We start from the raw sequence: 14,543 nt of genomic DNA, 5'->3' as shown, positions 1-14,543 counted from the left end.
GAGACTCTAGGAGGTGCCCATTGTTGGACAGCTAGCTATCTAGGAAGTGTTAGAAGTGCTGATTTAACTGAGAAGCAATTCTCTGTATGGGAACATTTTACGTTAAGAAGAAAACCCTCTTTGAAGGGTTCCATATAGCAAGGCCAGAATTTTAGACTATTTGAAGTAAATTGGGTATCTTATCCTTATCTGTAAAAGAGATCTTAGACTCCTTTTACTTATTTGTTTTTGTCTGAAACCTATGATTTCTCAGTGTGGGGGGACTCAGGCTACCCAGGCAAGTAGAAATCCTTCAGTAACTTAGTATTAGAAAATCACAATGGATACTGAGATATTAAATGACTCACCTGGGGTCAAACAGGTAATATGATGACTCAGAAGCAGAACTTGAACCCAGGTCTTTCTGACCTCCTTAGGCAGCCCTCTTTGAAATTAAATTAAATTATCTTTTGAAATAGCCCACATTAAATTTGATAAACTAGAATAAATGGGTGTACCCATCAGCGACAAAGTAATCCTAGTCAGGAGACAAGCTCAAGCTCTGATTCACAAATTCTTGCTTCTAAATAGCAGACCAGAGCCATACCAATATGTTGTTTCAAAAGAATGTTTAATAATGATCACTTTTAAAAAATAGAGTTGAAAAAAAAGAGATATCCCTAGGGGTGGGTTTGTAGATTTTGGTAGGGAATAATTTGTACCATACATGATAAAAATTTGAATACTTCTCTTCTAATTTCTCTGTCAAAAAGCAGCATGATTCAGGGTTGAACATTTTTAAGTGCAGGTTGTAAAGCATTTGATATGAAAGGTGTGCTATTAGCATAAGGTATTATTATTTCATCTAACGGAAAAAAAAATGTACCTCCCAAACTATTTTACAATCTTTGCTTGGTGCTTCGAGGCTAAAAGCCTCACTAACCTAGGGCTCCTGAGAAGACACAGAGCCCACACTCTCCCGTATTTTTGAATGGCCAAATTCATCAAGGATCCGCGAGTCTTTGGGGTCTTCTTCCTGTCTGTATTCCTTTATGGTGATGAGAGGATCCTAAACAACAGCCATATTTCAGGAGCCGAATTACACTCTTTCAAGCAGGGATTTCTCTAACAGTGAGAACAGAGTAATTCCAGCAGTGCCTTAGGAACACAGACAGCACTTTACTTTGTTTTGAAAAAGGGCCACTAAATATTGCATGTAGTTTTCTCCATCAGATTGTTTATTTCTCGGCATTTAAAAGAGATACTTAATTTTTCTCAGCAGCTATTTTTGTCAATTCGCTGGGGAAAGAGATTTTTAAGGGCAAAATTTGCATGGGGTGCGCCAAGAGCTGGTATTTTCCTGGAAGGCTGCTCACTACTTGCATAAAAATAAATCTCGCACCACTCTCCAGAAAATGTCCTTGGCATTTGGTGCACTCTCTAAGCAGCATCCCGCATCTAAGGTTTCAGAGAAAGGGGGGAAAAATAAATAAATTCCTATTTGGTTTGTTTGCTTCAATGCATACTTTGGTTTCCCTGGAAAAACAAAACTAGAGCACTAGAGGGCGCTGTCTGATTTGCTTTTTAACTCGGGGATGCATCTGCGGATTGCAAACATCAGTGGTTTCTTTTAACCTCAACCAACGGGGAATAAAAATAGGGTGTGGGGACCTTCTTCTCCCTCCCCCCGCCCCAGGTTCAGAATAGGGTAGGTGTTTAGAGACTTCTGAATTATTAAAGAAGGCATTCTCTATTACTATGGGCTTGCACGATTGTCATCTTGTAATAATTTTCAAATCCCTTTGACTGGAAGAAAATTTATTGGATTCCAAGCTTTCCTGAAATGTCAAATGATTCTTAAAATAGCTGGGAAATTAAGCAATGTAAAACAATTAGTGCTCTTGAGTTTTCCTATTAGCATTTTCCAGCTCTTTGACTGTAGCACTCCCCGCCACTGAGCGAAGAACCAAGGATAGAATTCCCTCTTGGAAGAAACACTTGGCCTGGAGGGACTGGCTGCTTCCTTTGATAGGACACAGATCAAGAGTTGACAAGGCTCCCAATTAGATTCCTCTTTTAATGTCTCTGACATAGAAGCCATTTCTTTTCTTCCTTACAGCAAAGGCTAGAACAGTGATCGGCTTACACTGTCTGGTGTCTTGGATTTCCACAAGTTGACTGGAAGAGACAGCTTATTATTCCCATATTGCAGATGAGGAAATAGAGATGTAGAAATAGCAAATGATTTGTGGTTCAAAGAGTGAGTCTATAGAAGAGCTAGGAATAGTCCCACAGGTCTCCTGACTTCTCTTCAGCTTGGGTGGAAGAAGCCTATAGAGCTATTCTTATTACAGGTTGGAATAATGAACTCAGAATATATTTAAAATTGACCCACCCAAGTCAAATACAGAATGAAGGAAATGTGGTGAGAACATTTCAAACTACTAAGAATAATCAAGACTAGGGGTTAGGAGTGGAAGGGAGGGCGGGGAAAGGATTCTGGGATTCTTAATAATCATTTTAATTAAGAAAACCAGCTTTGAAGATCTAGAGCTAGAAGGAACCCCAAAGACCATCTAGTCCAATCCTATCTCCTTCCCCTTCTTTTACTGATGAAGAGATTGAGGGGCAGGGAAGTTAAGTGACTTGCTCAAGGTTACATAAAGATTAAATAGGTCTTTTAGCCCTGGTTCTAAACTTGTATTTCATGAATGAGGATCTCATTCATGTTGTACCAATGCAGATCTCCAACCTGGTATAAAGGATTCTCTTCTCTCCCTGGGACACTAAACGATTAATGATCTGCCTGAGGTTAGAAAGCAATCATGCCCTGGAGGGGAGACCTGGAATCAGGTAACACTGACTCAACTTAGATAGAAGACCTCTGTCTTCTATCTCTTTTGCCAAGCTGCCTTTCAGTATGGTATTAGAAAGCTAACATTTATTGAAGGAAGTCACCTTTGGAGCTGGTCCACTGACATGCTAGTTTGATCATTCTTCAGATTCTGAAACCTAAACTTTCTACCTGCATTAACAGAAATGATAGAGTAGTTGTTTTTTTTTTTTTACTGTCCATCTAGAAGAAGATAGAATAGTTGTAATTCACTTACACACTCCAAAAAAACCAAAAGCTCAAAAGGTCATAGGACTATAGATCTAGAATTGGAAGGGACTTCAGGGGTCATTTGGTACCAACTCCCCTCATTTTACAGATTGGGAAACATGCCATTGAGTTTAAGTAATTTACCCAATGTCACATAAGTAGTAAGTGGAAGAGGCAGGATTTGAACTTGGGTCTTTTTTAATTTCACAGACCACTAAGGTTTTTAATTTTTAAAAAATTTATGCATGTGGAATTTGGAAAAATTTGCTGCATTCGGAATCATCCTCCCCCATCCCCAACTCCACAATTTCCCCCTCATTTTGCTGATGGAGCAACAGGAAACTACAATCCACAGAAGTCCCCTTTCCATGTTTTCTAAGGGAAAGGGGTCAGGGAAGAAGATGGGGAGGTGATGGGGCAGCACAGTCTGCCTCTCTCTGGATCTGTTGCTAGGGGGAGGGATGGATGGGGGGAGATGGCAAATGGACAAAGATATCATCCTGACTAGGGGAAGTGGGGCAAAATGGAATGTGTGTCAGGTCAGGTCTAATCCAGGCTACAGCACCTAATGCAATTAGGTTTTCTTCAAGATCAGGAAGGAATGTGTGCTGTCTCCCACCTTATCTGAAAAAAGATTGTTTCTTCCACTCTCAGCATATAGCTGGGAGTCTTTAAATGTCCAAAGGAAAGCAGAAGTCTTTATTCCTCATTTTCTGGTTCTATGCCTTTGTAGTAGCATCGGCAAAGCCCTCTGCCTAAACAAGATAGTTGTAAAAAAAAAAATCTTGAATGGGTTAGAACCCAGGGAGATAGATAGCAGCTCGCTACAGTCTCACAACATAGATTTTCAGCTCAACATGTTCTTTGAGCTGTGAGACTGGTGTTTTTCACATGTGGGAGAGGCTCTATTGGTCACACCTACCCCCAACTTAGCAGTGCTTAGCTTCTCATCGCTCCTAGCTACACATAAAAGCACCAAGAAGCTTAAAGGCAGAAGATATAACTTCAAAGCTTTCCTTGGGGCTAGTTTGACTTGTCTTTAACCTTGAAAGGAGAGGCACTGCATGGATGTGTTGAACAGAGCCCGCATGTAGCTGTCAGCCTCAGCAAATGTGTACAAATGCTATTTACTGGTGGAAAAGACACCGGTCACTTGTACTTCATATATAGTACATTAATAGAAAACTAATGCTGCTTGAATATCTGCAAATAGGAATGTAGCTAAATGCAAAATTGCAGAATCTCAGCACTGGAGGGGACCCATAGATCTTCAAGTCCAACCAAGAGTGCCTCTTTGCATCATTACGTGACTGTTTTTTATCCATCTTTGACTTAAAGATCTCTGGTAGAGATTGGAAGTGAATCCAGGACTTTCTGAGGCCCTCCGTCCCACTTTGGGATAGTTCTAAGTGTTAGAAAGTTGTTTCTGACATCTGTATTAAACTGACTTCTTTACAATGTTCATCATTGTTCCAAGAGTTGTTTCCTCTAGGGCTAAGCAAAATGCAAGAGCTTCAAATGCCAAACTGGGGGATTTATTTTTTTAGCCTAGTTCTCTAAGATGAAGTCCTTGTTGATGTTTCTTGAGCTATGGAGTGACCTCAAGGCTGGGTCATTTCCTGGCCTAGTTCTCTAGGATAAAATGGGAATCACTGATGCTTGAGCTGGGGAGTGACCTCAAGGCTGGGCCATTTCCTGGCCCATACTGGAAGCATGTGAATACTCTCATCCAGCCATCACTTGTCTCTTCTGCCTATATTTCCTTTTCTCTTGAAGTGTGTTTTACTGACTCATTTGTAATTTTGTATTTGTATTACTGATTTTATTTGTAAATTTGTTTTATTGTGGACATGCTTATTGTCCCTTCTCCATCTTTACTAGAAAAGAAATGCCTTAAGGACAGGCAATATTTCCTCTTTGGATCACATAATACATAGTAGGTACTTAACTTTGTACAAAATGGTACTTAAATACTTATTAACTGAATAAATGAATGAAATGCTAGAGTAGGCTAGACTTCTTTTTTTTTTGAGGATATTACCAACCCTCCATTTTCCCAATCATCCTTGACTCTTCCTTTCCATGATGCCATTTTTAATTAGTTGGCAAGTCTTGTCAACTCTGTCCTATTTATGACCTCTCTTCCATCACTCTCCTTCCCTCCTTTCCGCTCAAATGTTCACCACCCTTGTTCAGGTTCTCACCATCTCTTGCCTGGAATATTAAGATGGCCTCATTGGTTTTGTTGTGTCCAGTCTCTTCCCTTTCCAATCCATCTTGCACTGTCAAACTGATTCTCCAAAAACCAGTCAGTTGATAGATGTTTATTAAGTACTTACTATGTGCCAGGTAAGGCCTGTCATTTCCCTAGCTCAAGAAACTCTAGTGACTCCCTCTTGCCTCTCTAGGAAAAAAACACAAACTCCCTGTTTGACTTTAGAAACACTTCACAGTCTGACTCCAGCCTACCTTTTAAGGTGTATTACGTGTGACGTACTCTCCTTCTTGTTCTCAGTTTCTGAATGTGACAGTCTATCTCCTATCTTGGGATCATGCTCAGTCTGTTTCCCAGACCTGGAATGTTCTCCCTCCTTATCTCTGCCTCTGCTACCTTCAAGGCTCAGCTCAAATGCCATCTTGTACAAGAGGCCTATCCTGACCCTCTAGGAAGGTTGTTTAGGTCCCACTCCAAATTCCTTTACTTTTATTTTGTACATTTTGTGTATCTCCTTAACTGTGCAAATGCTTTTTTCCTGCTTTATAGCTCCTTGAGGACAGGACCTATTTTGCTTTGGCTTTGGTATTCACTGTGCCTGGTACCTAAGAGGTACTTATTGCTTCTGAGGGGAATGAATGAAAATCAGAGAGTAAGAAAAAGTCTAGCCACCACGGAAGTGAGAATACTTGAACACAAAAGTTTATTGAAGCACAAAACACATTAAATTATTTGGTTGCTTTGTAAAAGAGAACAGAGTGGGTTTGGGGTGGTAGGAGAGGAATCCCCAGGTCTGCAAAAGATAAACCCAGTCAGTGGTCAAAGCTGCCCTGGCAAGGGGAAGGATGGCATTCTAGAGGAGGCGAACATGACATTTCTTTGATGGTGCACTGATGGACAACTTCCAAACACTTTATGGATCTCTTAGAATCCCACAGACTCTCCAGCTATTTCCTCCCGACTTTATCTTAACAGTCCCTCTCACTGTAAGACTGTGATCTGGAAAAAGGCTTCTGTGTGGACAATTGCATGGGTTTTTGCCCTTCTCTCAACAGTGGTGTGGTTTTCGTTCACTTCCTTCATTTCCCTCCTCCCCCATCTCCAATACTTCTTGTATGGAGGGAGCCAAAGTTTTTGAAGTGGCCAAGTAGAAATTTCAGGCAAGATGGACGCTTTCCACAATTGGCTTTTAGTAGCACCAGGGTGTGCTCGCTCACCCAAATCGCCTGGAATTTCCCTAGCTTCAGACACTCCGTTTTGCTTCATTTTCAGCCTTGAGAGGCTGAATCCTTCTGGATGGGTTTTGACTTAGGGGCACACACTTTTAATCCTACAAGGAGTTGAAGTAAGTAAATTACAGTACTTTAAATAGAAACCTTGAGTTAATTATGAGGTTGTGCCTGATTTATACACCAAATGCCATAGTGAAATCTGGGTCAGGATGAGGAGGGAGATCCAAACTTGGAGTTCGATGGAAGAATTAGAGGCTGTGAAGAGAGAGGGAACTGTTAGCATAAACACAATATCAGGATGGAGAAAACTCTCTGCAGAGGATTCCCATGGCTCAGGATTTGCTATCTGCCAAATATAGGAAAACCTGACAGCAGAGCCCCCTCTCTATCTAGGTGGTCCTAAGGAGGGCAGGAAAGACACTGAACCACTCTTATATTGAGGACCTTCTTTCTGGTAGTCTCAATTAGTTCTAGTGATGCCTAGGCAGTCTCTGTGGCTTTCTGGAGTTTGGCCAGGACAGTAGTTGTTAGAGTGAGGTCACCCCCATTCTATTCTCACTCCTGGAGCACCTGATACAGTGTATTGGCATGGGCATAAGAATATTTGGTTATTGGGCTCTACCTCTCAGAATCAAGCCTGTCTGTTTTCTGAAAGTGGTGGTAACACCTTATTTTAAAGCCTCACATCAGATGTTGGAGCTTACCACCTCCAACCTCCATTCTCTTGTATTTAAGTTATACATATTTTTCATTTATGTCTGCAGGTACTTGTTGCTTCTCACTCTCTGCTCTGAGAATAGAAACTCATTGAAAGCAATGAACATTTCCCTGTTGTTCTCATTCGCCTGGCTCAGTCCTTGGCATGGAGGGAGTGCTTCAGAAAGCTTGTTAAATTGAACTGAATCACCTCCATCTTACAGGAAAAGAAATGGGGACCTAGAGTCAGAAATGGGTCTGGGCAAAACTAAACCATCTTCGGATTCCCTCCATTATGTCTGGGATAGTTAAGTTCCTAGTTATGTTACTGATTTGGTAGGACTTCATGCAGGAACTACTTTTAACCAGGGTACAATCTCTCATTTAACTTTTGTCACTCCTCTGTCTGAAGCGATTGCCAGAAAGATCAATGGATTGAATCTTTTTTGGGCAAAAGACATCCTAGAAAGGGTCCCAGGAAAGTGGGTTTGGAGTCACCTCTGCAGCTCTTGCCATCTTCTTGCAGGGTCCCTGTCACACAGCTGCACAGAGGGCCATCCACTCTGCTTGTACAAATCTGTTCACAGCCACCATTGTCTTCGCACCAATCTAGTCCTGAAAAGAGTGCACGGCAACAGTCAGTGAGGCAAACGGTTACGTTTAGAACTTAAATTTAATGCTTTAAATGGAGAAGATGAAAAGGAAAAAGCAAGTCCTTTTTTAAAGGATTTTTAAAAATTCAACAAAAGTAGTTACTTGAGGGGAAGTTATCAACTCTTTTGAGAATGATGCCCTTATTCCACCCATTCCTATACACAGCATCATTTGTTAGGAAAACATTCATTGACCAGATTTCTAACATGCCAATAGTATACACCCCTAAGTGACTTGGATTTTCAACGTGCGCTGCTTTAATTATTAATGGTATTTGGGGAACGTACATACTTTTTCTCCTAATAGGTCCCACTGAAATGATCTGTTCTTTGGGTTCTTTTGTGTAATCTGTGGCAATCCTGGAATTCTGTGGGCAGTTCTGAAAGACAAAACACCAGAGGGCCCAACTTATCATTTCAGGCTGATCATTTATTCTTTCCCATATCCCCACCCCCAAAAGAGTCTATGGCTTCAGCCTCAAGCATGACTAGCGCTTAGATTAATTAGAACCAATGCATTCTTGATCATGGAGCCCACTGGGGGTATGAATGCTCTGTGTTGAACAGAATTGGAGATATTTTTTGCACCAGGGTCAGATTACAAAGGGCTGCCTGTCCAGTGATGAGGGCTAGTTTTGTCTCATTAGACACTAATGTATGCAGAATTGGAGGGAAGCATAGTTCTTATCATTCTCTCTTAATAGTTCAGGCGCATGACAAGCATAATGATGAAGCATAGAAGGTGAGGTAGCAGGTGAAAATTCCATCAGCTCTGGCAAGCATGGTGGCGGGGTAACTACCTGGAGAAAAATGCCGCCAAGACTACTACCTCCAAGGTATAAATGAAACTGAAGAAACTTTAGCCCATTGGTTTCATAGCTTGTTAGAAATTGGGGAGATATGAGAGATTGTCATCATTATCATCAGAACTAGCATTAAATTGTGCTGTGAGCTTTGCGAAGCATTTTATTTCTATTACCTCATTTGACCCTCACAACAACTCTGGGTGGGAGATGCTATTACTTTATAGATGAGGAAACTGAGGTGAATAAAGTAAATGAACATTGGAGGCAGGATTTGAACTCAGATTATTAAGTCTAAAACTTTATCTAGTGTGTCACCTAGCTGCCTAATCTGGATACTGTTATAGAAATAAAGGGTACAAGGGATCTATCTCTTCCCAGATTATTGAATATAACAGTACTCTAATTCCCTCATTTTATAGATGAAGAAACTAAGCCTCAGAGAGGGTAAGTTACTTGAAGAGATAATATGTTGTAGGGGAAAGAGGGTTAGCTTTGGATTTAGTACAGACCAGACCTGGCTTTATATTTTGCCTCTGATGCTAGCTGGGTGGCCAAAAGCAAATCACTTAATTTTTCTGAACCTCATTTTCCTCATCTGTAAAATGGGATAATAAGATACTTATAGCATCTGCCTCATAAGTTGTTGTGAGGGCAAGTTGTGGTATAAACATTAGCTATTGTTGAACATAGTTGATAGACATTTAAGAAATACTTTTGAATTGAAGTGAATTGTCCAAAGTCTCCTAGACAATTGGCAGTAATTAGCAGTTCAGGCTTAGCCCAGGGTAGTGCTTAGGACATCACTTCTGGCTCAGGCTAAGAATGGCAGCTCATAAGAGTGTATCCCTATATAGCAGTGGTTCCCAAACTTTTTTGGCCTACTGCCCCCTTTCCAGAAAAAATATTACTTAGCCCCCTGGAAATTAATTTTTTTTAATTTTAATAGCAATTAATAGGAAAGATAAATGCATCTGTGGCCATCACCGTCCTCCTGGATTGCTGCAGCACCCACCAGGGGGCGGTAACGCCCACTTTGGGAATCACTGCTACATAGCCTTGGTGTTGAGCCAGTAAAACAAGCCTTTCAAGGACAGGGAAGTGGGATCATTGACCATCATTCACCATGCCTTCTTTCTTATTTCACCACCCAAGGGGTGGAAAGGATTCAAAATACAGCCTTCCATAAGCGCCATAGAGAGCTCCCCAGACCATGTGCTCTTGGCCCTCACATCCCACCATCTGGGAAAAGCTAGGCAGAGAGAGAGAAGAAGAATTTCATTCCTCTGCCGCTCACTTACTATTTTGCAGGAATATTTTTCTGAATCGCAGAGTGACACTGCACAGTGAAGGTGAACTTCATCGTAATCCCCGATGAACTTGAAGACCGTGACGTGAAAGCGACAGGTGAGAGACACACCGTTCTCCTCAATGCCGATGGTGTTATCTTTAATATTCTGACACCTGCTCAGACAGAAAAGTGCTATCTTTGCTTCTGGCACATGTTTCCTCCTCTGATACTTTATTCCTTCCATATTCACTTTAAAATTGCATACCCTACAAAAAACTACTGGGAACGACCTTGTCAAAAAAGCCTTTGTAACTGAACTGATACTTTCTAGACTACTAGGGTTTTTGAGTCATTCTCCCTGTTATATATTATCATAGGCACGTTTTTAAAATACCAGGAACATATTACTACTCAGTACCGTAACTGCAAATAAAGATTTAAAGATAATAAATTCCTTTCTACCTCAGTTTCCCATTTTATTTCTCATATTACTGTATATTACTGATTAATTTTTAATCAACAGAAGATGATTCTCTGTTTAATACATTTCTTCAGTTAAAATTTTTGAGGGATCTCTGCCTGTGATTTCTTTGGTATTGGCACCTCCCAATGAGAAAAGCCCTGAAGACTGACATAGGTCCACAACTCATATGCTTAGGATTGCCTGGGATATTTAGAAACTGTAAGATTTGTCCAAGACCATGTAGCCAATCTAGTATGTGGTACCTGAACCCAGTTCTTCCTGACTCTGAGGCCAGCTCTCCACCTACTCCTGGAGCTTTGTTACCCTTCTATAATATCAGGTTCCCTGAGTCACTGTGAAACTTCCAATCGCAGAAATCTATGCTCTCCAAAGAACCCCCATTGGAGGGAGCCCAAACAGCGTTAAAAGGCACATTTGGGGGTTATCGGTAGCCAGCAGTGTATTGCCAAAGATGCGGCACGTAGAAAGTTAGACTGAGACAAATTATATCATCCAGGACATGAAGAGACAGGGTGGAGCATTGCTGGGGCCAAATCAGGGGACCTGGATTCAGTTCCTGCTTCTGATATGGACTGTGTGGCTTTGGGCAAGTTACTTACCTAATTCTCTGGGAGTCAGTTTCTTCATCTCCAACTCCCTCAGACACCATGGCTTCTGCAATCCCTTCCAATTCTAAATCTATGATTCAGTGAATCTCTATGTGACTAGAAAAGGAACTGGATCCGTCATGAAGCAAGAATGAAGGCTAACAGCTTGACAGCTTAAGATTTGTACTAGCACTCCCTGAATATTATAAGCAAGGCCATGAGAGCATGGAGTATATCCTCAATGGAAGGACAAGGCTATGCATCACCCAGGATGAATAAGACCAGTTAGGTTGTTATTTGTTTCTTAAGAGGGAATGTCCATACTGATGAGATCCCAGATCCATCTAAATCAGATGAAAAGCCTTTGATTTGAGACCTATTACAAAGGTTTACCACATGTTATTATAGGGCCAAGAGGATACAGGAATCATGCCATAAGAGAGAACTGGCCGACAAGAACAACCCTTTTGGATCAGGATGGGGTGTGGTGGATCTTCAAAATGATGTGGCATGGCTTCTACCAACTACATTCTATACTTCCAGCATTGCTTTGATAAGCAGTCTTTAAGCATGGTATTTTCATCTCTTAAGACAATCACATACTCTCTAAGTTGGCAGCCATGGCAGTGGGGAAGTCCTTTCATGTGATGAAGGCCTGATGTGCAATCAATAGAAGCAGAGAGCTATTTTTTTCTTCCCTATGGCTTTCCCCTTTAACCTATGATTCAGAGATAATTAGAACTGAAGGTATCTCCAGAATTTCTTGCATTTACTAGTTTCCATAATTAAAAGCAAGGAGGACCAGAATTGGAAAAAATTGCTTAGTCTGATCCTCAAATTTGACAAATGGGGAAACTGACATCCATAGAAGATGTTGCTTATCCAAAAACACAACAGAGCTAATGCTAGAACAGGTTCTCTGATTCCCAGCTCAGTAGCCTAACCAAATTGGGGGAAACTGAAGTTTCCTTTCAGGAAAATGGCCATTCGAAAATACGTTTGCTATATTGATTTATTACCAGGAGGGCTATTGTTTATGGGGATGGGGGAGGGTAACATAGTGATACAAATTTGAAAGAAAAGAAGGGAGAATTCTTAATACTTTTTAAAAACATATAGAAAGAAACAGAAAGTCCAGGAGGAGAAACAAAAAGGTCAATTTTGCTACCACCATGTTAAATTTAATGTATACTTTAAAATGTATATAACAAAAGTTCATTGTTTTAGATGGAATTCTCTTTACTATACTTTGTGTGTTGAAATATTCATTTTGTCGATGATTGTCAAATTCATCATAAAAAAAGAAAAATAAAAACATAGAAAACACATTTGGGAACCAAACAATGGAAGCTCTCTACTTTTTCCTTTTTGCTGACTTTCATTTGGGCTTTTCGAAGAAGCCCCAGGCATCATTAAATTTTACCAGTCCTTCAGTCTTTCCATGAGCATCCCCACCTAGTCCCTATTTTCCCATTGGTCAGTGTTCTTTCCCTTCTCAAATTTTCCTAGACTTATCTGTGTTCATGCTCTTCCCTGCCCCCACCTCAGTAAAATATAAATTCCTTGAGTAAAGGCACAACTTTTTCATTTGTCTTATTATTCCAAGAGGTGAGCAGAGTTCCTTGCATATAATAATGTTAATGATGATGATGATGATGGCGATACCTAGCATTTACGTCATACTTTAAAGTTTGCTGAGTTGTACATATGATATCTCATTTGATTGATCCTCACAACAGCCCTGAGTAGGTGCTAATTTCCTCACATTACAGATGAAGAAACTGAGGCTTAGAGAAGTTAAGTGACCTGACTAGGGTCATATAACCAATCGAACATTTATTAAACACCTACTGTGCTAAGAGCTGAGGACAAAAAAGAGACAAAAGATAGTTGCTTCCCTCAAGAAGCTCATAATCTAATGGAGGAGATAATATACAAACAGATATAAACAAAGAAGCCTATAATATACAAGATAAGTAGGAGATGATTGACAGAGGGAAGGCACTAGAATTGAGAGGGTTTAGAAAATGTCTGAGAAAGGTTTTGAACTAAAATCTTCTTGACCCTAAGACTTTAGTACTTAATAATTACTTGCTGAAGTGAATGAAAACATTTGCTCTCAACTCAGCACCCAGAAGCACTGAGAATAACAGGAGGGTGCCTGGAACAGCAGCTGTAGTTGGAGGGCACCATGGAGTATGGAGTATGGAGGCAACATTATCTGGATCCTAGAGAAAGGAGATAATGGTGGCTCCAGCAGGAACAGAAGCACTGTATTTAGAGGGGGCAGTCTGACTGTGGACATTGGGAAACTTCCCCATTTTCTGCACACATAGGCTCTCTATATGTTTGCCTTAGAGTGAGCAACGAGCAACCCAAAGATGTTATTTTCTGACCCAGCACAGAAACATTTACACGTTACAGCCATGATCATTTACCTTGGCACTAGTCAGCTCCAGAATTAAAAGAAGAAGAAACATTTTCCCACTGACTTCTGAGCCACCAAAGAATTGCCTCCAGGGAAGTTATATATTATTTCTTATTACTGCAGAGATTGTGGTACCTAACTGGGGTGCTAGAGAGTGGCAAACTTGAATTAATGGAGTGGGTCTCATGCTGCTACCATTTCACTCATTGCTTGCCACATGTGACCTAACCATAACTAACTTGTGCCTGAGGGCAGGTGAATTGATGCTAGCATAGAAACTCTTGTGAAAATCCTACTCCAAAGCCTCACTGTGGCTTGTGCAACATTGAGTTCTCAAAGGTTATGCTGTCAGAATACAAGGTCTTGGAGATCTCTACCTGGCTGGAAAGACTTTGAGCATAAGCCTTGTCTGTTATGAACTTGTCTGTCTATTTTGAGAGCTGTTGGAAGGAGTACCTAAGCTGAAGAAATCATGCCTCTTTTGAAATAAGGATGTGAATAAGTCCTATCACTTTCTACAATGAATCCCATAAAGAATTCTAAGCTGGGGGACTTTATTTAAGCTCTGAGGTAAGTTGAGATGTAGGAGAACTTTTTTTTAATTGCCAATTCTACTGCAAAATGCAAAATGCCACAACTTCCTTCCAAGGAAGACACAGAAGTAGTGTCATCTGGGTACTGTCATCCTGGGCAGGAACAGGAGCTCAGGTTGTGGCCTTTATATTTTGGAGAAGGAAAGAAACAAGGGGCTGAAAAGTGTGTTTCAAGCTGACATGAGAGGAAAAGAGAACAATTACTTTTAAAGTCCTATCATGAATCATAAGAGCCTAGAGCTGTAAAAGAGAAATGACTCAGAAGTCACTTCCTTGCCTCCAGGAAAGCTGGTAGTTAAACCATTTCAGGGAAAAAAAATTATGCCTATCTACCTTTTGAAAGAACTCTAGAAAAAAAGTTCCTACATCTTGGTTAGCTACTCATGCCAGTGAATGTCACTGTTAGGAAGTTTTTCCTGTTATCTAGCCTACATCCCACCTGATGTAATTCATTGCTTCTTGCCCAGATCAGTCCTCAC

General features: G+C 40.7%; 1 protein-coding gene across 2 annotated transcripts in view; it reads right to left on the bottom strand.

Moving 5' to 3' along the window:
* Positions 1-6,683: 6,683 nt before the first annotated feature.
* LOC123239132 (alpha-tectorin) overlaps positions 6,684-14,543 on the bottom strand; it is a 165,210-nt gene continuing 157,350 nt past the window's right edge. For both annotated transcript variants that reach the window (XM_044666406.1, XM_044666408.1), the window contains 4 exons: positions 9,983-10,145; positions 8,171-8,258; positions 7,724-7,840; positions 6,684-6,784 (listed from right to left, as the gene is read on the bottom strand). In XM_044666406.1, coding sequence (XP_044522341.1) covers positions 6,684-6,784; positions 7,724-7,840; positions 8,171-8,258; positions 9,983-10,145 — 469 coding nt within the window. The remainder of the gene's footprint in view (positions 6,785-7,723; positions 7,841-8,170; positions 8,259-9,982; positions 10,146-14,543) is intronic.

The sequence above is a fragment of the Gracilinanus agilis genome, chromosome 3 (genome assembly GCF_016433145.1).
Source record: "Gracilinanus agilis isolate LMUSP501 chromosome 3, AgileGrace, whole genome shotgun sequence".
NCBI classification, from domain to species: Eukaryota; Metazoa; Chordata; class Mammalia; order Didelphimorphia; family Didelphidae; genus Gracilinanus; species Gracilinanus agilis.
This window is presented reverse-complemented; position numbering and strand designations above follow the sequence as displayed.